The sequence below is a fragment of the Gorilla gorilla genome, chromosome 16 (assembly GCF_029281585.2).
Source record: "Gorilla gorilla gorilla isolate KB3781 chromosome 16, NHGRI_mGorGor1-v2.1_pri, whole genome shotgun sequence".
Lineage (NCBI taxonomy): Eukaryota > Metazoa > Chordata > Mammalia > Primates > Hominidae > Gorilla > Gorilla gorilla.
This window is the reverse complement of record NC_073240.2, coordinates 46,162,992-46,190,977: the sequence shown is the minus strand read 5'-3', so window position 1 is coordinate 46,190,977 and position 27,986 is coordinate 46,162,992. Positions and strand designations below refer to the sequence as shown.

General features: G+C 40.1%; 1 protein-coding gene and 1 non-coding gene across 2 annotated transcripts; both read left to right on the top strand.

Annotated features, from left to right (window-relative positions):
• The first annotated feature begins 90 nt into the window (after positions 1-90).
• GATM (glycine amidinotransferase) lies at positions 91-17,784 on the top strand. Its single transcript, XM_019011035.3, has 9 exons — positions 91-539; positions 2,105-2,323; positions 9,385-9,580; positions 10,647-10,837; positions 12,396-12,533; positions 12,694-12,858; positions 14,044-14,107; positions 14,889-15,005; positions 16,687-17,784. The coding sequence occupies exons 1-9, from the start codon at positions 312-314 to the stop codon at positions 16,797-16,799; spliced, it is 1,431 nt and encodes a 476-aa protein (XP_018866580.1). The 5' UTR covers positions 91-311; the 3' UTR covers positions 16,800-17,784.
• Positions 17,785-24,047: 6,263 nt separating this feature from the next.
• LOC115930997 (U6 spliceosomal RNA) lies at positions 24,048-24,154 on the top strand. Its single transcript, XR_004067572.1, has one exon. It is a non-coding gene; the product is annotated as a U6 spliceosomal RNA (small nuclear RNA).
• Positions 24,155-27,986: the final 3,832 nt, after the last annotated feature.

Below are 27,986 nucleotides of genomic sequence, written 5' to 3'. Positions count from 1 at the left end.
CATATGTGAATTTAAGGGTAACACTGTACTCACGCTTTGCATATTTAAATTCTCAAATATTCACTTAATATATGCATAGACCATTGTCACTTCGTCAGAAGTCGCGTCCTGCCCAGTTGCGCGAGACTCCAACGGGCCTTCTTGCGACGCTCGGGTCTGGGTCCGGGTCCGGACGTGCAACAGAAGCCGTCAGTGGCCCCGCTGGCTAAAAAAGGGCAAGCGTCGGAGGCTCGAGCCAGCGGCCGCGGCGCTTCCCGACAGTTCCTAATTCGGGGCGCTACGCCGGCCCCACCACCTGTTCCCGGCAGCCAATGGGGCCGCGGGGGGCGGCCGGGGCGGAGCGCGGCTACAAAAGGCCTCGGGCCCCGCGCGCCCGCCCACCCCGCTCCGGGCGCGCTCTCGGGGAGGGTTGGACCGACGCGGCCCAGGGGCCAGGAACATTCCGCGCGTGGACCAGCCGGGCCAGGGCGATGCTGCGGGTGCGGTGTCTGCGCGGCGGGAGCCGCGGCGCCGAGGCGGTGCACTACATCGGATCTCGGGTGCGTGCGCCACCGGCCTCGTCTGGCGGCCGCGTGACTCACTCGGTCCTGCGGGCGGCGTGGAGCACTCGCTCGCTCCCTACCCGGAGCCGCCACCTTCCCTCGCTTTCCCTAGCCGGAATTGCACGAGAGTGTCCCTTCTGGTATCCCTGGGAAGCTCAGCTTCAAGAGCCTTCGCAGGCTCCAGGAGCTGGGCGGCGTCCCCCAGTCAGGGGGAACTTGCGTTGCGGCTCCACCCCTTGGGGTCCATTTGCTGTCTGCGCGTCTGCGGCCTGCTGGCCCATGGCGCAGGGGGCGCCGCCCCCCTCTACCGGACCTTGGTGCGCTGCACCAAGCTTCCCGCTCGGAGCAAGGGGTTGGGACGACGGAGGCTCCTCTTAGTAAAAGGGTGGCGTTATTGGGGTTCAGTAGCCTGAGTGGGCGTCGACTTGGGGAGATTTCTGGAAAATGCGTGTGGGGTAGATGGATGAGGAGAAGAGGCAAGCAAAGTGGGAATCGGGGACGGGGAGCGAGCGACCAGATTCACTCCAAGTATAACATGGGATCCCACGTCTGGAGATGAGCCGGGGCGAGTGCAGCCTGTAAGCAGAGTTTCTGCGCTCCCCGCCCTCGGCTGCCCTGGCAGCAGACCCTCCTATGCTCCTAGTACTGGAATCGCTCCGACATTCTGGCTTCCTCCCAGCAACTGGTTCCTGAACAGCTGTCACTCTCCGTCTTTCTTCTGCCTCCACCCGAGTTCCCCTCCTGCCCACTTCCTAAGGCTTTTAACAGAGCAGGATAGAGATTTGGGGGGTTGAGGTTCGCTCAGGGGTTGAGGGACCCTCCCTGCTCTAGATTTTATAGGCCATGCATTTTTAAAAGGCTTTTGAAGTTTTTAGATCTCCTTCTTATTTGTTTGAATTTACGCCTGAGCTAATCCTGATCTTGGCTAGGGTATTGTGGACCATCTGTAAAATGGAGCAGATGGCAGTTGCTCACTCTCAGAATTGAAGTGCCAAAGAATGCGAAGTGTATGTCAAAGATGAAAAAAATTTGATTTGAAGCTGGTTATTCTGAAAGATAAGGTCCTTTACAAATGTTCCCAACTTTTCATTTGTAAAAAAAAATAAATAAAAAGCCTAATATTGGTAACCTTTGATACTTAAGGGAAAAGGAGGTTCCGTCCCCAGCTGAGACTGGCGGGAAGTTTTAGAGCAGCTGTCTATGGTTTTCTGAGAGGAGGACTGACCCATCTGCAAAAGAGTTGCTTAAAGCTTGAGTGCAGGAGTTGCATTCTGAGATAAAGATGGGGGTGTATGGTAGCTGGGGACACAGTCTTCTGAGGAGTTTTAAAGAGTTACAGCAATTAATAGATAAGAAGACAATTTGTAGATAAACAAGAGGGTTTAAAAAATTATCTGTAATCCCACTACCCACCTACACACTATTAACGTCTTGGTTTATGCTATTCTAAAGGGGTTTAAGTGGCAATGTTATGCTGGATTTTTACTCCATCTCCACTTCGTCCTCTCTGTAAGTACTGATAGAGCAATGCAATACAATAATCTTTTCTTTGTTCTTGGAAGCTTGGACGAACCGTGACAGGATGGGTGCAGCGAACTTTCCAGAGCACCCAGGCAGCTACGGCTTCCTCCCGGAACTCCTGTGCAGCTGACGACAAGGCCACTGAGCCTCTGCCCAAGGACTGCCCTGTCTCTTCTTACAACGAATGGGACCCCTTAGAGGAAGTGATAGTGGGCAGAGCAGAAAACGCCTGTGTTCCACCGTTCACCATCGAGGTGAAGGTAAAGGAAGGCTATTCACATGTCTGAAAGTGCGTTCCCTCCTCACCTGCTGCTGCTACCCTCTGACTGCTTTCCCTTCAGCTTACTCCCAGACCTCTCAATCCAGTGATTAAGTTATCTTACTTGACACCTCAGTGGTATTTGACACTATTTACACCAATGATAATTGCTTCCTTCCTGAAGCTCTTCCCTTGGATTCTGAGAGAGCTTTTCTGGGAATAATAGTTCTTTCACTGTCCTCAGATCTTCTTCCGTCACAGCCTGTAATGGCAAGGTTGAACAGAATATTACTTTCAGCCCCCTTCTCTTAGCCATTCTCACAGCTACCGCTCCCACCTCCTTTCTGGTCCGGATCTCTGTATTGAATTCCTTCCAGATCAACGAGTTAAACTCCTTACGGGATATTGCCACAGGACTTCAAACTTGGCACATCTGGAGTTCAGTTGCCAGCCACCCTGCTCAAGTGGATCTCTCCTCATTCCTGCCTTTTAATTATTGGCATTCCTGTTTAATCAAGCTAAAACACGAAAGAATCATCTTTGATTTCTCCTTATGTCACGTGGTGTAACAAGGCTTTTGTCAAAAATGAATCTTGCCTCATTCCTCTGCTTTGCCTCTCCCTAAAGGTTGGGAGCTCATCTGCTGCCTGGACTATTGCAGTTAACTCCTAACTGGTCACTCCTACTCACTCTTCTCAGCAAACTACCTGGCAGCTGCAATCCAAGTGATTTTTTAAAACTCAGATGTGATCATGTTACTCATCCTGCTTCTTTTCCTCCTGTACTTTGCTAGGCGACCCCCACTACCCCACCACCCCCCTCATTGTTTAGGATAAAGTCTTCATGGTATTCAAGATCCTTCACAATCTGGCTCTTGTCTGCATTTCCAGGATTCCCCATTCCAGTTACTGACTCATCTGTTAGTACAGCAGATTAGCAGGTGTTCATTTCTGGTCAAGTCCCTCTATCCTCTAATATTCCACCCTGGTTTTCAGCAGACTTTATAAGACAACCATATAAGGCAGCTAAACTAGACTACTCACTGTTTCTTCACAAGCCCTCCATCTTTGCCCCTACCTAAGTCTCTTCCATCCATCTTCCTGTGCCCTTTAGTCTGTAGTTTAAACCTACCACCACCTAGCTTCAATGACACCTTTCACAAAGTCTTCCAGGATTTCCCTGGCAACAAGTAATGTCTCTCTTTTTAAAAACTCCTAGTGGTGGCCAGGCGCGGTGGCTCACACCTGTAATCCCAACACTTTGGGAGGCTGAGGCGGGTGGATCACGAGGTCAGGAGATCGAGACCATCCTGGCTAACACGGTGAAACCCCGTCTCCACTAAAAATACAAAAATTAGCTAGGCATGCTGGCGGGTGCCTGTAGTCCCAGCTACTTGGGAGGCTGAGGCAGGAGAATGGCATGAACCCAGGAGGCAGAGGTTGCCGTGAGCTGAGATGGCGCCATTACACTCCAGCCTGAGCAACAGAGTGAGACTCCATCTCAAAAACAAACAAACAAACAAAAACTCCTAGTGGTTTTTATCTGTAACGTTCTTATATCCAGGGCCTCTATGGGCTGGTGTTCAGGTTCTATACTGCATAAGGATTCCATATCTAAGGGACCACCTTCCACATTGTAGACACAGCCTAGACTCCTATTAATAATGGGTTACAAATGTATCTTTAGTGTCCTTAAATTTTTCCTGAATATTTACACTTTTATTTGTAAAGTGGATTGAGGAAAGAAGTTCTGTAACAGCATTGTCGTGGTCTTCAGAAATATTGCCTACCATGTACCAGGGCTCTAGAGGTATTAATATAAAAGATCTTCCTTTCTATTTGAAGAGATGCGATGTTCACATAGAAACGAAGACCAAGTATCTTATTCCAGTCGACTGACAAGGCAGTTGAAGTGCCAGGAAAGAGGAATGACCAAGGGCTGGCCAGTTAAGAAGTCCTCTTGAAGAAAATGACTCCTGAGTTAGACTGGGAAGACAGGGAAATAGAAAAAGTAATAACTTCTAATTGTTCTGAAACTATCTTTGGTTCTGATATTTGGAATTTGATGAGAAGATTAATTTATACACCATCCACATGTTTTTAAAAGGCATAGTAGTCTTTTTAAGTCTTTTCTTGAAAAGTCCCATCCCCTAACCATTTTAATTGGGTGAAATTAAAATTTAAATCCAAGCAATAATTTATCCTTCTACTTGTCTTTAAAATGATAGACTTTCATATCATGCGATTTTACAGAATCAGAATTCTCAGATGTAATTTTGAGTTCTTTGTCACTTGATTTATGACTTTAGACTTTGTCATTTCATGGACTTGTGGAAAAAGTACCATGCTGAAGTCAGGAGTCTGCGATTAATTAGGTATTTGATAAAAACTTGCTAGCTAGTCTCGGTTACTTAGCTATTTGACCTTGTACAAGATTCCACAAATTTCTGGGCCACAGTAAAATGAAGATATTAAGAGGTTTGCTAGTTTGCTATCTACCTAACAGGATTAAGGATTAATCTAAAGATAAAAGGTTACATGTTAAGTATTTTAAAGGACAAAACAACAACTTATTATAGTTGCATGGATCCAGTTTGCCAATTACATTCCAAAGGTACTTTGTCGGTGTAATAGTTGTAGATATCAGTAACATTAGCAGTATTGATTTCATTCGTCTGGTTCTTTTTGTTTGTTTATTCTTCTTTCTCTTTCTCTCTTTGATTCTAGACAGGAAATAATGGTTATTTCTGTTTCATGCCATGTGCTAAGCCTGGTTTTGAGGGAGAAGAAAGTAAATCTAAGACATGCATGGATCCTGGCAAGCAAGGCCATGCCTCGTAGTAGAGAAGAATGACACATATATTAATCAGTTTGGGAACAATAAAAGAAAAAATAATGTAGTAAACTGTCCATAGGCAATCAGAGCAGAAGATGTTGGAAGATATAAGTACTAGAGAAATTTTAAGGAAAGGAATGTGGAACATAATTGTTAGGAAGCATAATTTTTTAAAGCTCTGTGACTTTTTGTTCTGCAAAATATAGTAAATATCTGCTATCAAATATATATATATATAGATAGATATTTTTTTAAGATGAAATCTCGCTGTCTCGCCCAGGCTGGAGTGCAGTGGCGTGATCTCGGCTTGCTGCAAGCTCCGCCTCCTGGGTTCATGCCATTCTCCCACCTCAGCCTCCCAAGTAGCTGGGACTACAGGTGTCCCCCACCAGGCCTGGCTAATTTGTTTTTTTGTGTTTTTAGTAGAGACGGGGTTTCACCGTGTTAGCCAGGATGGTCTCGATCTCCTGACCTCGTGATCCACCCGCCTTGGCCTCCCAAAGTGCTGGGATTGCAGGGGTGAGCCACCGTGCCCAGCCTCAAATATGTTTTTTGTTTTGCTTTTGTCTTTTTAAAAATAAAGCCCTTGATAAAGGACCTTTTATAAAATACAAGATTAATCAAGATTAGTGTAATATAAGCTTACAGCTGGATAAATACATTTCTGTTGTCATTTCTTAGCCTTCCAAAGACAGTATTTAAAAATTCACTTGGCAAACCTTTGTAAAGGGTTTTAGGCTTTGAAAGAATATAAAGGTTCAAGGAATGCAGACATACCTTTGCAACAGATTATTAAAAACATCATGTGCTAAGCGTGTAATATAGTGTTCATTATCTTGCAAACAACTTGGTGAATGATTGCTGGCTCATTTAGCAGGGTTATAAAGGAAGTGTAAACAATTTCTAGCTATCTCTTGTAAAACGTATTGTGCCCTGATCATTTGTACTTTGCCCAACCTTTGGCAGATTATAAACTCTACAAGAAAAAATAACATTTGTTCAAATAACCTTTTTCTCCCAGGAAGGTTTAATTTATCAAGGCAAGCTTCACCCTGCACAAATAGTCACGGAGGATACTTTGGAATGAGTCTGGCAAGACAGTATAACTCTGCATCTGCTGTAACCCAGTGTTAAATTTTCAAAGGCTTCTTGTCCCTAGTGGATTGTAGGAGATGTGCCTGGCATGAGAAGGAGGAAGTGGTGAATGGATGAGTAGTACCAGCATGTATCTGAGAGGAATATAAAGAGTCATTATTATCCTCTTTCTGGTTGCTGTTGCAGAAATTCCTAGGAGTAGAAAACAGTGGAGTGCTTTTATTTTGTTTTTTGAAAGGGTAGCTTGGTCTTTAAAAATGTTTAATGATGATAACATTTTTCATTAGTCCAGAAATTCAGCCTGCTGTTTGCATATAGACCTTAGTAAAAGAGCTAATTAATGATTCAGGCCCCAGGCGTCAGCAAACTTCATCTTTCTACCAGATAATAAGTAATTTAGGCTTTGCAGACCATCGGTCTCTGTTGCAACTACTCAACTCTCAGCTGTGCCATTGTAGTGCAAAAGCAGCCATAGACAATACGTAAACAAATGAATGTGCCTGCTTTCCTGTAAAACTTTATTTACAAAAACAAGCAGCAGGCCAAATTTGCCTATGGACCTTTTTTTACCAGCCTCTGTTTAAGACTTTCACTGGCATCATTCAGTTTTTCTAAAGATCTGTTTCTTGGCTTATTCCTTATTCACCAAGCTGGGTTCCAGCGTAACTGATGTGAACCTGGATATTGAACTAACCAGAGATGGGTACACTTTCATATATTTGATATTTATCAGACTGAGATAAAAATGGAAGTCGAGACACAAAATCTAGAAAAGATATTGTCTTTGACATTAAAGAGCTAAACATCTAGACATTTGATCAGTCTCGATGAGTAAAAGCCATTGGGACAATTTGAACTTGTTAAGCAATTCCAGTCTTAAAAGTTTTTGCACATCTAGTTAGAAGTGTTCAAACCAGCATAACATGGCCAAGTCCCATGATGTATTAGGGACACTCTTTGAGTAACAGTCAGAGAACTTGAGTTCTAGTCCTGCTTGTCCAGATAGCTAGCAAGCATGTGACCTGCCAGAGCCTCTTTCCTTACATGTGAAATAAGCATATGAGAACTTGCCCTGTTTCTTTGATAGGATTGCTGGGAAACCAAATGAGAATATCCAGCTAAAGTAGACACACTCTGACACACTTGAGCCCATTACCAAGTTTTACACCTTTCTAGTACTTATTGCTATCTGAAATTATCTGATTTATGGTGGAGACCATCATATCTGACATGATCAGGACTAGTAGTTTGTCAGTTCATCAATTATACAAATAAACATTTTTAAAATACCTGCTTTAACCAGTTTTAAACAAAAATTTAAATTAAAACATTTAAAACATTTTTAAACTTAAAATATATCAATGTACATTGCTTTGCTAATCTTTTGATGAAGGTTCAAGGCTTTTTCTTAGAGTCTGGATTCTCTGATTGGCGTTCTGCTTCATTTAGCTTGAAAAATGGGAAGATGCATCACGTACATTTCTCAATGTATTTATGATTGAGAAATTGACTAAGAACTTAGACATTTGGAAAACAATCTGAATGCAGAATCTGTCTAGATTTTTACATTTTTGAAAACCAATATTTTGGCCGGGCATGGTGGCTCACACCTATAATCCCAGCCCTTTGGGAGGCCGACGCGGGTGGATCACGAGGTCAGGAGATCGAGACCAGCCTGGCCAACATGGTGAAATCCTGTCTCTACTAAAAATACAAAAAATTAGCCGGGCGTGGTGGCATGCGCCTGTAATCCCACTTACTCAGGGAGTTGAGGCAGGAGAATCATTTGAACCTGGTGGGAGGCGGAGGTTGCAGTGAGCTGAGATGGTGCCATTGCACTCCTGCCTGGGCAACAGAGTGAGACTCCATCTCAAAAACAAAAACAAACAAACAACAATATTTAACAGTTGTTGCACCTACCCTATTCAACAATAATTTTTAGCAAACTGATTGAGCCATTTTAAAGCATTCAAATGTTTTCTCTTTAGTTGTCTTCTAAAATACACATAGCCCTGGAAACTTTCTAAATTTTTTTTCAGTTATTAAAAATTTGTGAATTTGCTTATCATATCACTTCCTTGTATGACAAAAAGACTTGAAGAGATGTGAGAGCTGAATGGATTAGAAAAAGGAGAGGTGTGGTTGGTATGAGGCATATTGACAGGGAATTACCAAAGGCAGATTTGCACTGTCACACAATTTTGGCAAGTGTTAATTCTGTTGAATGGGAAAATCAATAATGTTTTTTTTTTCTTTTTCGTTTTCTTTTTTTTTTTTTGAGACAGAGTCTCGCTTTGTCGCCCAGGCTGGAGTGCAGTGGCACGATCTCAGCTCACTGCAACCTCTGCCTCCTGGGTTCAAGCAATTCTCCTGCCTTGGCCTCTGAAGTAGCTGTGACTACAGGCACGTGCCACCATGCCTGGCTAATTTTTGAATTTTTAGTAGAAATGGGGTTTCGCCATGTTGGCCAGGCTGGTCTTGAACTCCTGACATCAAGCTATCTGCCCGCCTCAGCCTCCCAAAGTGCTGGGGTTACAGGCTGAGCAACCATGCCTGGCCAATAATGGGGTTTTAAGAGAAATGAAGCATATTTGAAAGTATGTTCCTGATCTTAACGGGGCAAAATATCTTTTTTTTTCCCTTCACAAAATATCTTGAGGTGCTATTTTCTAGACAGAATTCTGAGATGCATGGATAGCCCATGGTTTTGGCTTAGTATAAGTGCTTTTATTCTCTTATGCTAGTTTGTGTGTTCTCTTGTTTCATTTTATTGAGGCTCTCTAATAGAAGTGCTATGTCCTGTTTTGTCTGCAAAGCGTGGCAAAAAAACTGGCCAAGAGGATTCCAACTCTGTCTGAAGGTAAACATGCTGTTAGTGGTTGGCCATGAGATCTCAGGCAGGAGGAGCAAAAGGCCTCAAAATATCAAGATGTTTTAGAGTTCTTCATTCAACAGATACTGAGTGTCTGCCCAGAGGGCTTATGTGCTCAATTGTAGGGATCAGCACTGAACATGGAGTGGTTGGAGTCTCAATTACAATACCTTATACAAAGAGCTGTTTACTGCCTATGAACCTATCATGAGCTGTATTTTTCTCCTGTAAGTATTGTGTTTATTTGCTTCTACTTCCAGGCCAACACATATGAAAAGTACTGGCCATTTTACCAGAAGCATGGAGGGCATTATTTTCCCAAAGATCATTTGAAAAAGGCTGTTGCTGAAATTGAAGAAATGTGCAATATTTTAAAAACGGAAGGAGTGACAGTAAGGAGGCCTGACCCCATTGACTGGTCATTGAAGTATAAAACTCCTGATTTTGAGTCTACGGGTAAGTGATGTCAGATAACTAAACTGCCAGTGTCTGAATTTTCAATTTCTTTCTTAATGTGTAAGGGGAAAGCTCCAAAAAATTTCTTGGAGAGTCCTTTGCTTTGCTAGTTCTTGAAAACTTTAAAGATTTATTTAGGAATGGTTTGGTCCATGTTGATATGATTAAGATGTATACATTCTAAACTCCATTCCATCTAGTGGAATCTCCTTGAAATGACAAGTTTTCCTAAACTTTATAGTCATTTCCTTACATAATAACAGTGGATTCATTTAATTTTCCTCAAGAACAGAAATTAAAAGGGGAATAGAAACATTTCCATTTTATTTTTAACTGACATTGCTGCAGGACTGTTCTTGTGCCTTAGGTCACTGTTCTAATTTCTAGTTTTAGATTGATCCTTGGCTCAATTTTTATCTTGTGATACCGATAGTCCTTTAAGAGCTGTGTTTCTGTATAGCAAGAAAGGAGCTTACAAATGGTGAAAGCTTGGTGGTTCAAGATCTCTTTGTACAAGGACTTTATTCCTTCACTTTTTTTCTTTTCTTTTTTTTCTGGGCTTCCCCCCCCACCACACAATTCATGTTAACAATCTAGTATGTGTTATTCAAATTTTTTGCCATTTTCATATATATATACACACATGTATTTCTAGCAATTTTTTTAACCAAAAAAAGAGGTAATATTATATAGACATTTTTTTGTTTGTTTGTTTGAGACAGAGTCTCACTCTGTCGCCCAGGCTGGAGTGTGGTGGCACAATCTCCGCTCACTGCAGCCTTTGCCTCTTGGTTCAAGTGATTCTCCTGCCTCAGTCTCCCAAGTAGCTAGGATTACAGGCACGTGCCACCATGCCTGGCTAATTGTTTTTGTATTCTTTTAGTAGAGACAGGGCTTGACCATGTTGGCCAGGCTGCTCTTGAAGAGGATCAAGTGATCCGCCCGTCTTGGCCTCCCAAAGTGGTGGGATTACAGGCATGAGCCACTGTGCCTGGCCCTATATAGACCTTTTTTGTCTTGGAAATTAACACTGCTGAAGTTGTCATGGAATTTTTTGGTCTGACAGGTTTATACAGTGCAATGCCTCGAGACATCCTGATAGTTGTGGGCAATGAGATTATCGAGGCTCCCATGGCATGGCGTTCACGCTTCTTTGAGTACCGAGCGTACAGGTCAATTATCAAAGACTACTTCCACCGTGGCGCCAAGTGGACAACAGCTCCTAAGCCCACAATGGCTGATGAGCTTTATAACCAGGTGAGTCCCTAATTATAGGCTAGCTTATTACTGACTTTTCTAAATGATCCACAAAGAGTAAGATAGAGATTCTCTGATACCTTGTATCTATTATGCATTTTAGAAACCGAAAACATCATCTTATTTTTAAAAAGTGATTATTTTATGATGAATATGATAAGAGTAAATGATCCTATGATAATAATAATAATGGCTAACACTTTTTGGTGCTTACCTTGTTCTGGGTCCTGGGTTAAACCCTTTGTTTACATCCTCAATCCTGTTTGTTTTTCACAACAACCCTAATCATACTGTAGTATCATTCCATTAGATGGGGAAAAACTTGCCTACAGGTGTACCACTGTTCATTAGTGGAACCAGAAAAGTCACTAGACTGAAGTTCACTTTCTTCTTCTAGAAAAAGAACCTGATCTACAGTTCAAATTCACAGTAAAATGAAATGTATGTCCCTTATTAAATCAGTTACCATTTGATCTTTTATAGAAAAAAATTTAAAAATCAAAATAGCTTCTGGGTTTAAAGACAGAAATAAATAATGAATTAGTTTTGCCACTCCCAATCAAATTTGGCAGGGGAAACATGGCATCTCATTTTATGGTATGAGTTAGGCTCGGGACCAAATTCCTTTTCTAAAAGAACAGAATGACTTCATCCTGTTTACTTTCCGTACGGTTCATGGAATATTCTCAGAATCAGTTACTGCCTCTGTATCACTTTTTTTTTTTTTTTTTGAGATGGAGTCTTGCTCTGTCACCCAGACTGGAGTGCAGTGGCGTGATCTTGGCTCACTGCAACCTCTGCCTCCCGGGTTCCAGCAATTTTCCTGCCTCAGCCTCCTGGGTAGCTGGGATTACAGGTGCATGCCACCATGCCTAATTTTTGTATTTTTAGTAGAAATGGGGTTTCACCATGTTGGCCAGGCTGGTCTCGAACTCCTGACCTCAGGTAATCCACCTGCCTTGGCCTCCCAAAGTGCTGGGATTACAGGCATGAGCCATCTCACCTGGTGTGTACCATTTTTTTCTAAGTACATAGTGCCCCTTCATCCTCAGGGGATATGTTCCAGACTCTCAGTGGATGCTGATACTGAACTCTATGTATTTTGTTTTTTCCTGTACATATATACATACCTATGATAAAGTTTAATTTACAAATTAGGCACAGTAAGAGACTAACAACAATAATGAATAATAAAATGGAACAATTATATAAATATACTTTACTAAAAGTTAGGTGAATGTGGTCTCTCTGTTTCTCTCAAAATATCTTAATGTTTTGGGACGATGGTTGACTGCAGGTAACTGAAACCATGGAAAGTGAAATCATGGGTAAAGGAGGACTGTTGTATCAGGAAATTACTTAATGCTAGTTTCTTGTTTTATTGTTGTTTTGGTTTATTTATCATGGACCCGCTTCTTTCCCAGGCATGTTTTAGTCTAGAACTGAGTAGTAATATTTTGGGAAATGATGTTAAACTAATTTTCTTAGTACTGTATGCCTTATAAATAATTTTCTCATGATCCAGTGCATTGTGTGTGTTCATTCTTGTTCCAATTAGGATTATCCCATCCACTCTGTAGAAGACAGACACAAATTGGCTGCTCAGGGAAAATTTGTGACAACTGAGTTTGAGCCATGCTTTGATGCTGCTGACTTCATTCGAGCTGGAAGAGATATTTTTGCACAGAGAAGCCAGGTGAACGCAGGCTACCTCTGAAATTTCACACTATATTATTGTATTCTTTACTTCCAAATTAAAATATTTTCATCCTAAATTTTTTTCACATTGAATATTTTTAGTTTTCTAGACATAGAACCAAATATTTATCGATCGTATGTCTTTCTTTTGTTTTCAGGTTACAAACTACCTAGGCATTGAATGGATGCGTAGGCATCTTGCTCCAGACTACAGAGTGCATATCATCTCCTTTAAAGATCCCAATCCCATGCATATTGATGCTACCTTCAACATCATTGGACCTGGTATTGTGCTTTCCAACCCTGACCGACCATGTCACCAGGTAAGAGATTTCTTGGGACTCTGGAAAAGCAACAGAATCTAGTAACTAAAATAATTGCCACTTTTATTTTAAGCACTTCCATGGTTCCTAATGGTTCTAAATGACAGATTCAGCAGTACTCAACATTATTATGATCAAACATTGGATTCCTTATGGCTTATTACAAGATGTCCACCATGCAGAAATATACATAGTTGACACAATAATTAGTATGGGATCATCAGACTTTGGCCACTTGCTGTTGTCAAAGCCTCAAGTTTGTGCATATGTGTGTATTTTTATCAAACGATGGTGTTACAACTTGCAACAGTGGTTCCACAGCAGCGAATTTTGGACAAGATCATCCTTGCATGGCCAGGGCAATGCCACTGGGCAATGGTTGTATTCCCTCTACAGTGGGGTAGCCTCCCTTTGGCCAACCCTGCTCTGTAGGGAAAAGCGAAGCCACTGCACTGCAGCTGGTCTGTCCCCTTCACCTGCAGCCTCCTACTTTCTGTCCATAGCCGCCTACTTCCAGTTAGGTGATGAGTGATTTTCTGTTACTTGCAAGGCTGCAGTACAACTTTTAAAAACCACTGTTATACTGTGTCACTATTCATTTCTGTTTTTTATTTTTAGACCCGATGACCATGACTACTTATTCATTTCATTTTATTATCATTTATTCGTATAGTAAGTGGGTATGTGAACACAGGGACGGCTAAGTTGTAAAAGGTCGCTAAGGACAATATGGTTCTTTGAGAATGCATAGCTAACAACTGTCTTTATACCATGGTCCTAGATACAAAATGATGGGCAAGAAGTAGAAGGACTGTGGGTTTGATGTAGTCACATTTTTGTTTTCTTGTAACTAAATAGGAAATTTTTCAATTTTTAAAATGAGAATTTCTTAAGGACAGTATCTTTGGTTTTTTAAGTCTCTGAAACCTGAGAAAAGTTAAGACTATCTTTAAAAGCTGTAACATTTCTGTTACTTTTTAACTTTAATCTGGGGATTTTATGTACATTTTTAATTAGGATTCAGACAAAATCACCCAAATGTTTAGAAATTTTAATTTCTTTATTTTGGAAGCTGAGAAGACAGCTTCTCAAAAAGAATTATTACTGATAAGGGCTATTAGAGACTAAGAATAATAATAGTATATGTAGATTTAACGGTTTTGGGGGGTTTTTTCGGTCTTACAGATTGATCTTTTCAAGAAAGCAGGATGGACTATCATTACTCCTCCAACACCAATCATCCCAGACGGTATGTTTACTTTCATACACTGATAGACTAAAATAATTACTTTAGTGACCAAGGATCTTTCTCCTATAGAGAGCAGCCCAAATGTTAGCAGCTTAGAGAATGTGTTTCCTCAGTAAGGTGTGAAGTGGTGCTTGGGACCGTGAGCATCAGAATAAGGCTGGGACTTGTGTTTGCAACTTTTTCATCCATCGAAAATGAAGTAAGGAGAAGACAGAATAAAACAACATCACGTAAAGCAAGATATGACTTTTTTTTTTTTTTTTTGAGACAGTGTCTTGCTTTGTCACCCAGGCTTGAGTGCAGTTGTGCAGTCACAGCTCACTGCAGCCTCAAGACTCCTGGGCTCAAGTGATCTTTCCACTCCAGCTTCCTAAGTAGCTGGGACTACAAATGCAGGCCACTATGCCCAGCAAGTTTTTTTTTTTATTTGTAGAGATGATGTCTTGCTGTGTTCCCCAGTGAGACACCATCTCTGGGCAATAGTTTCAAACTCCTAGGCTCAAGGAATCCTCCTGCCTCAGCCTCCCAAAGTGCTAGGATTATACCATGCCCAGCCAAGATATGACTTTTAAAAGAAAACAGGGTGAAATTCAAATGTATAATGAGTACAGATTGATTCATACCATTTATAGATAAATTGTTTTAAGATTAAAATAAATGTTCACATGGAAAGTGAACTACTGAAAGAATTGAGCTGTCACTTTAATATTCTTCACTTATAAATCCTTGCTTTAAACAAAAATGATAGCGGACATGGTTTAACAGTTGTTGCTGTTTTTAGATCATCCACTCTGGATGTCATCCAAATGGCTTTCCATGAATGTCTTAATGCTAGATGAAAAACGTGTTATGGTGGATGCCAATGAAGTTCCAATTCAAAAGATGTTTGAAAAGCTGGGTATGTACAACAAATGAAACATGTTGTCATACATGAAAACATTAAATGAGAAGAACTAAAGAAATGACATGCTGGGTTTGATAAATGGTTTGTCTAATTCAATTTTGATTCCTTTTAGAGGCACCAAGTTATTATTTCACAGAAAGTCAGTATTTTTATTTTCAACACACGTAGCCCCAACAAGTTGGAGATGCATCCTGAGCTCCTGAGACATCCCCTTAACAATAAGTTTATAAATCTTATATGACTTAGGCAACGTTTTGGTGCCCATGTGCAGAAAACCACCCCTTTTCAGGTGAGCAGATAGCTTGTTCAGCCCTTCTTCAAATAAGAAATCATTGTGGGTCCTTTAAAAGTGTCCTGTCATCACATATTTCAAAGGACTCAAAAGGGTACGGATGCAGAAGTGACTTTTATGTGTGATAAGCATAGTTAACAAAGTAGCGAAATGCAAGAAAGTGTATCAGTAAATCATTCAGTTTTGAACTGAAGAGCAGGACCAGGTTTTACTTAAGTAGGAGTTTACTTATCCTGATATTCAAAATTTAGACCAATGATTCTAGTATTATTGAGAAAAATGTTGAAGGGAAAGGATTTTCATATGAGCTATTATAAAGGGGTGTGTGTGTGTATTTTGAGACAGAGCTGTGTCGCCCAGGCTGTAGTGTAGTGGCGTGACCTCGGCTCACTGCAACCTACACTTTCTGGGTTCAAGCGATTCTCCTGCCGCAGCCTCCTGAGTAGCTGGGATTACAAGCATGCACCACCATGCCTGGCTAATTTTGTATTTTTAGTAGAGAGGGGCTTGGCCAGGCTGGTCTCGAACTCCTGACCTCAAGTGATCCACCCACCTATGCCTCCCATAGCATTGGGATTATGGGTGTGAGCTACCATGCGCGACTAGGAAAGTCTTTCTGAATGGCTCATGCCACCTTCCTCTCCCTGGCTATACCAATGGACCCTTTAGTGACTTTGTAGCCTATCCTCCTCTCAAAATAATGAGCTCCTTGAGGAAGAATAATAGATTTTCTTTTTAAAACTCCACTATATCTAACACAACAGATTCTTCCTAAATACCATTGGTTAAATAGGCCATGCACATCATAGCCTTGTCATTACAGATGGTACCAGATTAAACTGATTGTTGGATTTGCTTTGGTACCTGTATAACCATACAAACCCAGATATTAAAACACCAGCTCTGTTCCATTGTTTCCTTATGGTGGCCTGGTGAAGTTAATCTGTATCAGATAAACTCTCCTTATATGTGAATATGTAAAGTCAACTTTTTAGGTCAGCTAAATTTTGCTTTGCCTACTAAATTAACATGGTAAAATTAGAAACAGTCTGACAAAGTAGTTAATGTATAATTCTAAAAGGCCTTGAGATTTTAGTACTTGACCATTTTGAACATTTGGTAGGTACATCTGCTCAGTCTATTGACTTGTGAATAGTCAATAGAACAAAACTTCAGAGTTCTCTGTTGACTTTTTGGAGAAGATTTTATATTAGCAGATGAAATATAGTTGGTGAAAATAAAATTGGAAGAGAAAATACTATTCTGGGTTGGGTATCCTTAAGGATTAGAACCACAGGACTCCTCCAAGTCTGTAGGCCTACTTTCTCTATGAGAATTGTCATGTTAGTCCATCTAACTGACCTCATCTCTCTTTCAATGCAGGTATCACTACCATTAAAGTTAACATTCGTAATGCCAATTCCCTGGGAGGAGGCTTCCATTGCTGGACCTGCGATGTCCGGCGCCGAGGCACCCTACAGTCCTACTTGGACTGAACAGGCCTGATGGAGCTTGTGGCTGGCCTCAGATACACCTAAGAAGCTTAGGGGCAAGGTTCATTCTCCTGCTTTAAAAAGTGCATGAACTGTAGTGCTTTAAACAATCATCTCCTTAACAGGGGTCGTAAGCCTGGTTTGCTTCTATTACTTTTCTTTGACATAAAGAAAATAACTTCTGCTAGGTATTACTCTCTACTCCTAAAGTTATTTACTATTTGGCTTCAAGTATAAAATTTTGGTGAATGTGTACCAAGAAAAAATTAGTCACCTGAGTAACTTGGCCACTAATAATTAACCATCTACCTCTGTTTTTAATTTTCTTTCCAAAAGGCAGCTTGAAATGTTGGTCCTAATCTTAATTTTTTTTCCTCTTCTATAGACTTGAGAATGTTTTTCTCCAAATGAGAGAAAGACTTAGAATGTACACAGATCCTAAATAGAATCAGATTATCTCTTTTTTTCTAAAGGAGAGAAAGACTTAGAACATACACAGATCCTAAGTAGAACCAGGTAATTGTCTCTTTTTCTAATAAGGAATTTGGGTAATTTTTAATTTTTTGTTTTTTAAAAAATAACCTACACTATGCAAAACATCAAAGTGAATTTTCCATGAATGTTTTTAATATTCTCATCTCAACATTGTGATATATGCTACTAAAAACCTTTTCATATACATCTTACCTCATTTCAAGTGAATTATTTTAATCTTTTCCTCTTTCCAAAAATTTACAGGAATGTTTAGTGTAATTGGATTTCGCTATCAGTTCCCATCCTTAAGTTTTGATATTCAATATCTGATAGATACACTGCATCTTTGGTCATCTAAGATTTGTTTACAAATGTGCAAATTATTTAGAGCATAGACTTTATAAGCATTAAAAAAAACTAATGGAGGTAAAACCTAAATGCGATGTGAAATAATTTTAGTGTTGATACTATATGTGTATTTTTATTCTAATAAACTCTTGTGTTCCAGATTGAATTTGGCATTGGTCTGGTCATTTTAGTATAAGTAAATTATAGGAATGTGGCTCTTGGTACAGAATTCTAATTCTCTAAAATAATCAACATGTTCATCACAAAAGTAAACCTAATACTTACATTCAGAAATGTTTAGCAAAGTCAGATTTTTGTTTGTTAATTAATTAATTCACTCATTCAAAAATATCTGAATATCTTCTGAGTATAAGGAGTAATCCTAGGCCCCGGAAGGGAAGAGTCTCTGTTCTTAAGTTGCTGCATGTTTTTTTCTTGAAAAATCTGCATAGAATGTGTACTTTGAAACGAATCACAGGTTTCAACCGTACCCTTACTAATGCCTTGAACTCCTTTGCATCCTGATGTTCCTTTTACATCCATTACAGAAACACCTGTTAGTCCTACACATGGACTGAGTTCTGCTTGAGAAATCTATCCAGTTGTGTGGATTGGTGCACATTAGGGTATATATTTGCAGGCCTAAATACTACCCGACAATTCAGCTGCACAGTTCTTTGCGTCCTCCTCAGTAGCTATTCCAAACCTTCACTACATTTTCTTAGCTGATCATATTGTTTCATTTTTCACAAAGGAGAGAGAGACCATCAGGCATTAGTTCCTTCAGTTTACAATCCCCTGTAGATTTATACACATTTGCATATTCTGGTTAAGTTTCTTTCTCCTTTCCTTTACAGTAAGTAGTTCTCCCTTATCCTCAGGGAATATGTTCCAAGACCCCCGGTGAATGCCTGAAACTATGGGTAGTACCAAACCCTATATATACTATGCCTTTTCTTATACATGCAGACCTATGATAAAGTTTAATTAAGTTAATCTGGTGCAACACATGGCTGTCAGTCAGGAACATGTTTTCTCTTCATGTCTTGCAAACAAAAATGTAATGCCTTTTCCACCTTAACTAAGCACTTATCAATGCTCTGTGACCATAACTTTTGCCATGTGTAGTGTGACAGCAAAACTAGCATGCATTTCTTTTTCCTTTATCACAACTTCACAGATAGGAGATTCGTTCTTACCATGGATCTCAGCAACCTCAACATACAACTTTTTCTTTTCTTGTTGAGAACTTCCACCTTTCCCTTAAAGAAAGCCACTTAGGCTTTACTTTGGTATGTCCGAATTGCCAGCATTAAGACTTGCACTTGAGTCATTATTAAGTAAAAGAAGGTTACTTGAATACAAGGACTGTGGTCTGATAATGAGGTGGCTACTAAATGACTGAAGGGCGGGTGGTATATACAGTGTGATACGCTGGACACGGGAGGATTCACATCCCAGGTGGAGGGAGTGGAGTGGGCCAGTGCAAGATTTCATCACGCAGCTCAGAACAGTGTGCAATTTAAAACTTACGAATTATTTATTTCTGCATTTTTCTATTTAATATTTTTGGACCATGGTTGACCACTGGTAACTGAAACTGCTGAAAGTGAAACTTTGGATGAAGGGACTACTATGCTACCTAAGCTTCCAGAGAAAAAAATCAGGCCTTCATCTTATTGCATGCATTTGCTTCTCAACCATGTATAAAGGGTCTTCTCTCGCTGCTACAGAAAAAGAGGTGAACCTTCTCACCAACTCTAATCCACACAACTGTCCTTTGATCCTAATCTTTCTCTTTTTTCAGAATTTGCTACATCAATTATCTTTCTTGTAACTCCAGCACCACCACCGCTCTGTGTGTGTGGGAGGGAGCTTTCCCCCTCAGAAAACAGTCATGCTCAAAACAATCCACAGTGCAGTCTACATCCCTGATCCATGATCAAGGCCTTATCATGACAAAATGATCACTCCTAGTTTGAGAGCTACCACTTGCTTTGCAATATCATATAATCGAATAGATAATCAAAATGTACATACAGATTCCACACATTTTTAATAACCAGTTGGTTTGGACTTATACAGATAGCTCAACCAACCAAAAATTCTATCATAAGCTTTCTCATATATTTGAACTAACTTTACAACAATTCATTTGCCTACCTGATCTGTAGCAGTGTGTAGTATGTATCTGTTGAGTGATTACAAACAATAATTATTGTTGCTGAAGTCAAAATATGCTTCAGGCCAATCCTGCTCCATAGGGATAATATGCTGAAGGGAATTTAGTTCAATATCCCAATATATTTGATTGTTAATATCAATATTATAAGTTTTATTAGCTTCTAAAATATTAATTTTACCTCATGTGATCTACCCGCCCCAGCCTCCCAAAGTGCTGGGATTTACAGGCATGAGCACGTGGTTTTATTCCTTCCAATTTTCTATTAACCCATTACTTTGAGGATGAAAAGTAATCTGATAAGCCTACTGAATGTGATGTTTTGGCCCCTAATCCTGTGGAAGTCTTATAGTTAATTATAAATGGTATCATAAAGGAGGAGACCTTCATGGGATTTTATAGGAAGTTGGAGGGACCCACAACTGCTCTCTTCAAACTGCCCAGGGTGTACAAATCCCAAGGCAGATACCAAGGCTGGAAGTAGTGTGAGGCCAGTGAAGTACTCACCATGTCCACAAAATTTAGGGGGACCAAAAAAACCTCGGTAATCCAGATAATAATAATGCAGTATTTTTTAAGCATCAAAATTAATGAAAAAATCCATGATGAACAAAATATCAAAATGTTAAATGAAGACAAGATCAGTATTACTGATGTTTCTTTTGCCTCAGGTTCCAATGTGGCTTGACACGGCACTGACTGTACCCAGGAACTAGAGGTGAAGTGGAAGTAAACCGGCCCTTGTGGTCCGCTGTCCAGCTGCCATTCAAATTTTTCAGGTAGCCCAGAAAACCTCTAGCCTAGGATTGGATGATACCTGATTGCACTTGACCTCCAAGATGTCCACTTGGCCCTCTTCCAAGTGTACTTTACTTTGTTTTCATTCCTGCTCTAAAGCTTTTTAATAAACTTTCATTCCTGCTCAAAAAAAAAAAAAAGAAAAAAGAAAAAAAAAAAGACGATACCTGAAAAAATGTAACATTCATCTAGGCTTCAAATTATTTCTGACTATAAAATCTCAAATACAGAGTCCTCCACACAGTCAAATACAGACAGATGCAGGAGGAGAAAATATCCCTCTAGCAAAACAACATTCAAAAGACACATCCACAGGGACTCCAGATACCAGATCATCAGACACAGACTATAAAGCATCAGGCTACAGTGAAACCTCATACCTATTAGTATAGTAGTCACTCCATTTCTCGCCTGTACCCCCAAGTCCTAGGCAACCAATAACCTACTTTCTGTCCCTGTCATTTTGTCTGTTCTGGACATTTCATGTAAATGGAATCATTCAATAAGTGGTCTTTTGTGATGAGCTTCTATCGCTTAGCAAAATATTTTCAAGTTTCCTTCGTTCTGTAGCTCGTATCAGTACCTCATGTATTCTTATGGCCAAATGAAATCCCACTGTATAGATATACACATTTTATTTATCTATTCATCAGTTGCTGAATATTTAGGTTATTTCCACTTTGGGGCTATTATGATAAGGCTGCTGTGAACACTTACATACAAGTTTCTGCGTAGGCATATGTTTTCACTTCTCTTGGGGTATATACCTAGGAGTGGAATTTCTGGGTTATGTGGTAACTCTGTATGCCCTACAGAAAAAAAGTTATATTAAAAAAGTAATAAGAATAAATATAAGCCCACTATTATGCCAACTTAGTGTATGATTTGTATGATTCGTTTATATAATTATTTGTATAATTTTAGTATGATTTTTAAAAGGCAATGAAAATGATCGAAAGGATGAAGTGGCTCCCATGTGAAGACAGACTAAAAAGATTACAATTCAGTCTAGCAGGAGGAAAGTTGAGGAAGTTACAAAATCCAAATTATTAAAATTGCAGTATAGTATCTTGATCGATCAGTTAACTTCTGATTTATTTAACAACTTTCAAAGCACCTCAGTAAGGGAATACAACCTTGATTAAAGAAAAAATAGTTTGAGAACTAAATAACAAAGCTACATGGGAAGCAATAAACTTGTTTTTCACAAAGCAAATAATAAGTATATATGAATATTTATTAATTAACTCTTGAGAACCTACTATATGCTAGGCATCATGCTAGTGCCTTTAAAACATTCTTTATCTCATTTGACTGTTCTAAGAAACATCAAGATAGGTATTATTTTCCTTATTAAAAAAGAAAGAAGAAATGGAGATTAAGTGCTCATGATCAAGTCGCACCTATTTTAACCAAAAGTCTTCTCTTAAATTACATCATTTCTTTCCTCCTTTTTAGAGCCATATTTCACAAAAAGATGGCTTATACTTTCCATATTTGTTCTCTCACCTTCAATTCACTACTTGATCCACTTATATCTGCAGTTTTTCTCACATTGTCCAACTGCTTCCTCTGAGTTCAACAAATAACTGATAGTTGCAGTGACTGTCTTTTTTTTTTTTTTTTTTTTTTTTTTTTTGAAGCAGAGTCTCATTCTTACAGCCCAGGCTGGAGTGCAGTGGCTTGATCCCGGCTCACTGCCATCTCCTCCCCCTGGGTTCAAGCTTATTCTGCTGCCTCAGCCTCCTGAGTAGCTGGGATTACAGGCACATGCCATCATGCCCGGCTAATTTTTTGCATTTTTAGTGGAGTTGGAGTTTCACCATGTTGGCCCGGCTGGTCTCAAACTCCTGATCTCAGGTGATCCGCCCGCCTCAGCCTCCCAAAGTGCTGGGATTACAGGCGTGAGCCACCATGCCTGGCCCAGTGGCTGTTTTCTAGGCTTTATCTTGAAACAATCTTCCATTCACCAAATTATGGCCTGCAGTCAAATCTGGACTGCCATCTGTTTTTAACAGGTCCTTCAAGCTAAAAATGTTTTTTTTTTACATATTCTAATAGTTGAAACAAATGAAAAGAAAAATAATATTTCGTGATGCATGAAAATGACATGAATTTCAAATTTCAGTGTCCATAAATAATGTTTTTTTGGAACACAGCCACATGTATTCATTTGCATATTGTCCATGTCTACTTTTGTGCTCCAATGGCAGATTGAGTAGTTGTGATAGAGACACTGTAGGGTGCTATCACTACTTCGCAATGTGTCTTGGCATGCCACAAATCACAGTGACACAGTTATCACTTGACAGGGTTTCAAGTGTCTCATGTGTCACTGTACCTGTGATATTTTATTTTTTTATTACCAGTCTATACCCATCATGTCAAAACAGAAAAGAAAAGTAAATGTTACTGTCATACTTCTAAGGCACAGTGGAGTGTGGATTATTCTGATTAAATTAAACGGCAAAACATTGTACAATGACATTATAGCTGTGCTGAAAGAATACATGTTGACAATACCAGAAGTACTCATCACAAGATTTCCAACTTACAGGAAGGCAACAGTCAGAAAGAAATAGAAAATTTAAAATGAAATATCTCATTACAGCAAAATGTCTTCACAAAAATAAAAAAATGAAAAAAAAAGTCTTCAACCTTTTTGTAGGTAAGAATCCCAACTGGCTCATTTGTTAGCTAATCAAGGAAAGCCATTTACTAATGGCTAGTTAATTAAATCATGTTTGGTTGCTGAAGAAATGTGTCCAGAAGAAACAAACTGCTTAAAATTAGTATTAGCCTTTGGCATGCAGGGTTGCTCTCCGAGTTGAGGACAATGGGAGCGACAATAATCAATTAACACAAATGATGTGGAGTGGTTTTCCTTCGATCTTGGTGAATCAACATGGGTTACTGATTCTGCTCAGTTGTGGATTGTTCAAGGAATCAATACTGAGTCTTTAGCGGGAACTGAAGAATTGTGTGAATATCCTGACTTGCCCCACGCCCCCCACAGCAGTCAATGGTTCAGCAATGGTAAGGTTTTATTGCAATCTTTTGAGCTTGGGGCTAGGATTGAAGTTTTTTTCAAATAGAAGAACTGCCCGCAACCACTGTTAATTACTTTAGAATTAGCTTTTGCTACAGACTGGATGTTTCTTAATAAATTCAATCTAAAATTATGAGGCAAAACAGTGCTTATATTCAAAACTTATGGTAAAGTCATTTAGATGGCTCATGTCTCAATCACAAGTAATATGAAATTACTTAACCTACTTCCCAGGCTGTCAAAACTGAAAACAAAAAGCAAGATCTCCAGTCTCCATTTGCAACAGATATATTTTCTGAACTCAAATGACCATTCCAGCAGAGTTTTTCTGAACTCAATGCAAGAACAAAGGTAATTTCAAAGTACATTTAACTGTGTGGTTTAGGAAAGTGATTTATCAGTGCTTGCTTTGGCAGCACGTGTATTAAAATTGGAATGATACAGAGAAGATTAGCATGGCTCCTGTGCAAGGATGACACGCAAATTCCTGAAGCCTCCGACATTTTTAATTTAAATTTTTTAAAATAATTTAAAAAATTGTTTTAAAATTAGAAAAAGAAAGTGTAGGCCAGGCGTGGTGGCTCACGCCTCTAATCCCAACATTTTGGGAGGCCGAGGCAGGCAGATCATGAGGTCAGGAGTTTGAGACCATCCTGGCCAATATGGCGAAACGCCGTCTCTACTAAAAAACACAAAAATTAGCCGGACGTGGTGGCAGGTGTCTGTAGTTCCAGCTACTCGGGAGGCTGAGGCAGGAGAATCGCTAGAACCTGGGAGGCAGAGGTTGTAGTGAGCCGAGATCGCACCACAGCACTCCAGCCTGGGTGACAGAGCGAGACTCTGGCTCAAAAAAAAAAAAAAAAGAAAAGAAAGAAAGTGATTTATTGGCAATGACATGCTAAAAACCAACTGTCAAAAGAAGAATCTAATACAATTCTATAAATACCTTTCCAAACAATGAATATGCTCAATTTAAATTATATGTTCCTGGGCCAGGCGTGGTGGCTCACGCCTGTAATCCCAGCACTTTGGAAGACCAAGGCGGGCGGATCACAAGGTCAGGAGATCAAAACCATCCTGGCTAACACGATGAAACTCCGTCTCTACTAAAAATACAAAAAAATTAGCCGGGTGTAGTGGCGGTCGCCTGTGGTCCCAGCTACCGGGAGGCTGAGGCAGGAGAATGGCATGAACCCAGGAGGCGGAGCTTGCAGTGAGCCGAGATCGCGCCACTGCACTCTGGGAGATAGAGCGAGACTCCATCTCAAAAAAAAAAAAAAAAAATTATACGTTCCTGAATTGATATCAGCATTTGGCATTATGTGTCTGTGTGAAAAGATATTTGAAATATATAAAGATGTAAAATCTCATCACATTAATAGATGAACATTTACAATTTATTTTGATAATAGGGAACACTAACACTGAACGCCAATTAAGCAAAACTATCATTCCCCCAAAATACAATTTCATTTTTCTCATTGGTAGAACTATATTATAAAAAGGTTGTCCTCAATTTTTATTATATTTTGAATTTTGTCGATAACAGCTTTATGGCTTCTTTTTCCTCTCTGTTATATAAGTACCCACATAATATCTTGATTCTGATTCTTGGCTACAAAGCCTAAAATATTTACTATCTGATCCTTTACAGGATAGGTTTACCAAGCCCTGGAGTCTAAAGGACTCGAAAGTCTTCGGCTTCCTTAGGGCTCTTTTCAAGGCCCTATTTCTTTCTCATTCTTCACTAGATCCTTCCCTCACTTTACTACCCATGATTTCATTACGATCTATAGGAAATCTGCCAAATGTACACCTTCAGCTTAGAACAAATTAATCAACAACCTACTTATTTTTTTCGTCCTCGCTGCCTCCATTCTAGTCCAAGCTACCAATATCTCTCACCTGAACCATTGCCACAGCTTCCTCAAGCCTCAGCAGCCAGACTGACCTGCTGCAGATTTCAGTACTGCAGATTTCAGTACGGAAATCTGGTCTCCTCTTCTCCCCATCTCCGCAAAGTCTTTCAGTGGAATTCTCATTTTTCTCTAAAACAAAGTCCCAAATCCTTACAATGGACTACACGGCCCCACATGGCCTTGCGCCCGCCCGCCTCCAGCCTGTCTCATTGCCACTTTCCCTGGCTTCCCTCCACCCTGGCTATCCCAGAGCCATGCTCTCTTCTGCCCCAGGGATTTTACACATTTTCCCTTTGCCGGAAATGCCTCTGATCTTCCCTGTCTTCATCTCTCACCTCCCCTTTTTGCTTGGTTAGCTCTGATAAATGTGCTTCTCAGACAATCATGTCTCCCTAGAACTCTACTCCTTTGGTTTAAATGGACTCTTTTTACAGTTGAAGAACCCTTACTAACACTCTGGAATCTTACGCTTTTAACCGCCATTATTTGTTTTGAAGATATCCAGTTGTATTAATTGTGTTTTTTATTTTCTGTATTTCATGATGTTTTGACATCTTGCTGGCCAGAGAAAGACTGCCCCTTTCAGGGCTTGCTAATTCTTAGAGATAGCAAAGGGCTTGGCTAGGAGCACATTTTTCATATACAAACCAACTAATCCCAAGTCCATAGCCCTGCCATCTCCTTATCGATCTCCCAGACACCAAACCAATATTTCCCCTGCTCTAAACCAGGCAACTGCAGACCACTCCTACAGCCCAGAGCTGGTCAGAATTATTCAAACTAGTCAATCCCAAGCTGCTTTCTCTGCTCTGCCTTGCCTTTCCCAAGGAAACCTCAACAAAGACTCATGTCTAAGCTTCCCCCAGCTCCTGTCTTCCGTCACATGACCAAAACTTGACGATTCCCTTGTGGACCTCTGTGGTATGTGGTGACCCCTCTCTGGGCCTGTGAGTACAGTAAACTTCCATTCAAGCCTGGTTGTCATTTCCTTCTGTGGTCACACCCACTTTGCCACGCCATATTCAAATTTTCATTTTTAAAACATCAACCCTGAATAACCCCCGCATGATTTGGGTTCCTTTTGGTTGCACGTAATGGAAGCTTTACTTAAAGTAGGTTAAACAAGAAAACTTATTGCACACGATAGGAAGTTTAGCAGTAAGGAAATTCAACTACCTTATGACCAAGTTTTTTTCCATCTTTCTGGATGGAAAGCCTCCCTCATTGTTGGCTTATCCTTAGGCTGACAGCAAGATGAAGGCAGCAGTTCCTGGGATCATAACCTAGTGTTACTTTTTTCTGTGTAGCTCTTTCATAGAAGCAGAAACTTTCCCTAGAATCTCCTTAACAGGACTCCTATCATATTTTGTTGGCCACTTGGGTCATCTGCCCATTCCTGACCAGTCATTGGCATTTAGGATGGGATTTATCCGAACTACCTTTGGAATTGGGAGGGTGGCATTCACTTGGGGCATGTTGATGCAGGAAAGAGGGATGAAGAAAATTACATTCTTTTGGGAGGGAGAAGGGGGAAATGGATGCTGGGAAGGAAATTAACTTGTTCGCTACAACCCTCAGCAAGAACTAACTCTCTGCCTGATCAGATAATCATTGCTGGAGAAAGTCATAAAATTGTCCCAATTTTCTTCTCTATTGTTTCTTCTGATTCTTTTTACACTGAAATTGATTTCTTTCATTTTATGTTCTTCCAGAAAATGTTTAAACATGTAATGTGCACCAGAACCACCTGGAAGGCTTGCTAAAATGCAGATTCTAGTGCCCTGCACCCAGAGGTTCTGATTTAGTAAGTAGCCTCAGACCATTTTAAAAGAAGTGCTGACGAAAAAGGTACCACATTCCAGCTCTTATGAATGTTCCTGAAACAGTGAGAGGGTAACCGGACTGGAGACCCCATCATATGAGGTAGGTTATTTTGCTTGTAAGTAGGATGATGCAACTATTGAAATTTTCTTTCACAGGAACCTGAAAATATTGCACCATAACTTTCTCTCCAGCAGCGTTCTAAGAATATTTCCTAGTTTTACCTTTTCATAGCACATAAAGCAGTGAAAAACTGTTGCAATTTTATCAATATGTTTTTGTAGGTCTGGGTTCTAGAGTCACTGAGTTCAAAACTTCTCCAAGACAGAGAAGACAGGTTGTCTAAATGATGAATCTGGTGTTAGCTGCTTTCAGTTCAGCCCAGTTTTCTGACATGGACAGAATCGATGAAAAGCAGCTTCTTCATTGAACCAGTGAGACAAGTAGAACACTTTTCCCTCTGAATGATAATTTAAAACATATTTTAATGTGTATTTTACACTTTGCATTAGTATGGTATAAAATGAAAAATTCATATGAATTTTAATATTTAAAAAGGAGACTTCAAAGAAATTTTGTGATTTCCTTGGCCTCTTTGG

Excerpts from the sequence above, each read along its gene's own strand:
- GATM (XM_019011035.3), top strand. The coding sequence starts at position 312 with ATGGGGCCGCGGGGGGCGGCCGGGGCGGAGCGCGGCTACAAAAGGCCT. Across the intron at positions 2,324-9,384 it reads CGTTCACCATCGAGGTGAAG|GCCAACACATATGAAAAGTA; the intron begins GTAAAGGAAGGC and ends TTCTACTTCCAG. Across the intron at positions 15,006-16,686 it reads AAAGATGTTTGAAAAGCTGG|GTATCACTACCATTAAAGTT; the intron begins GTATGTACAACA and ends CTTTCAATGCAG.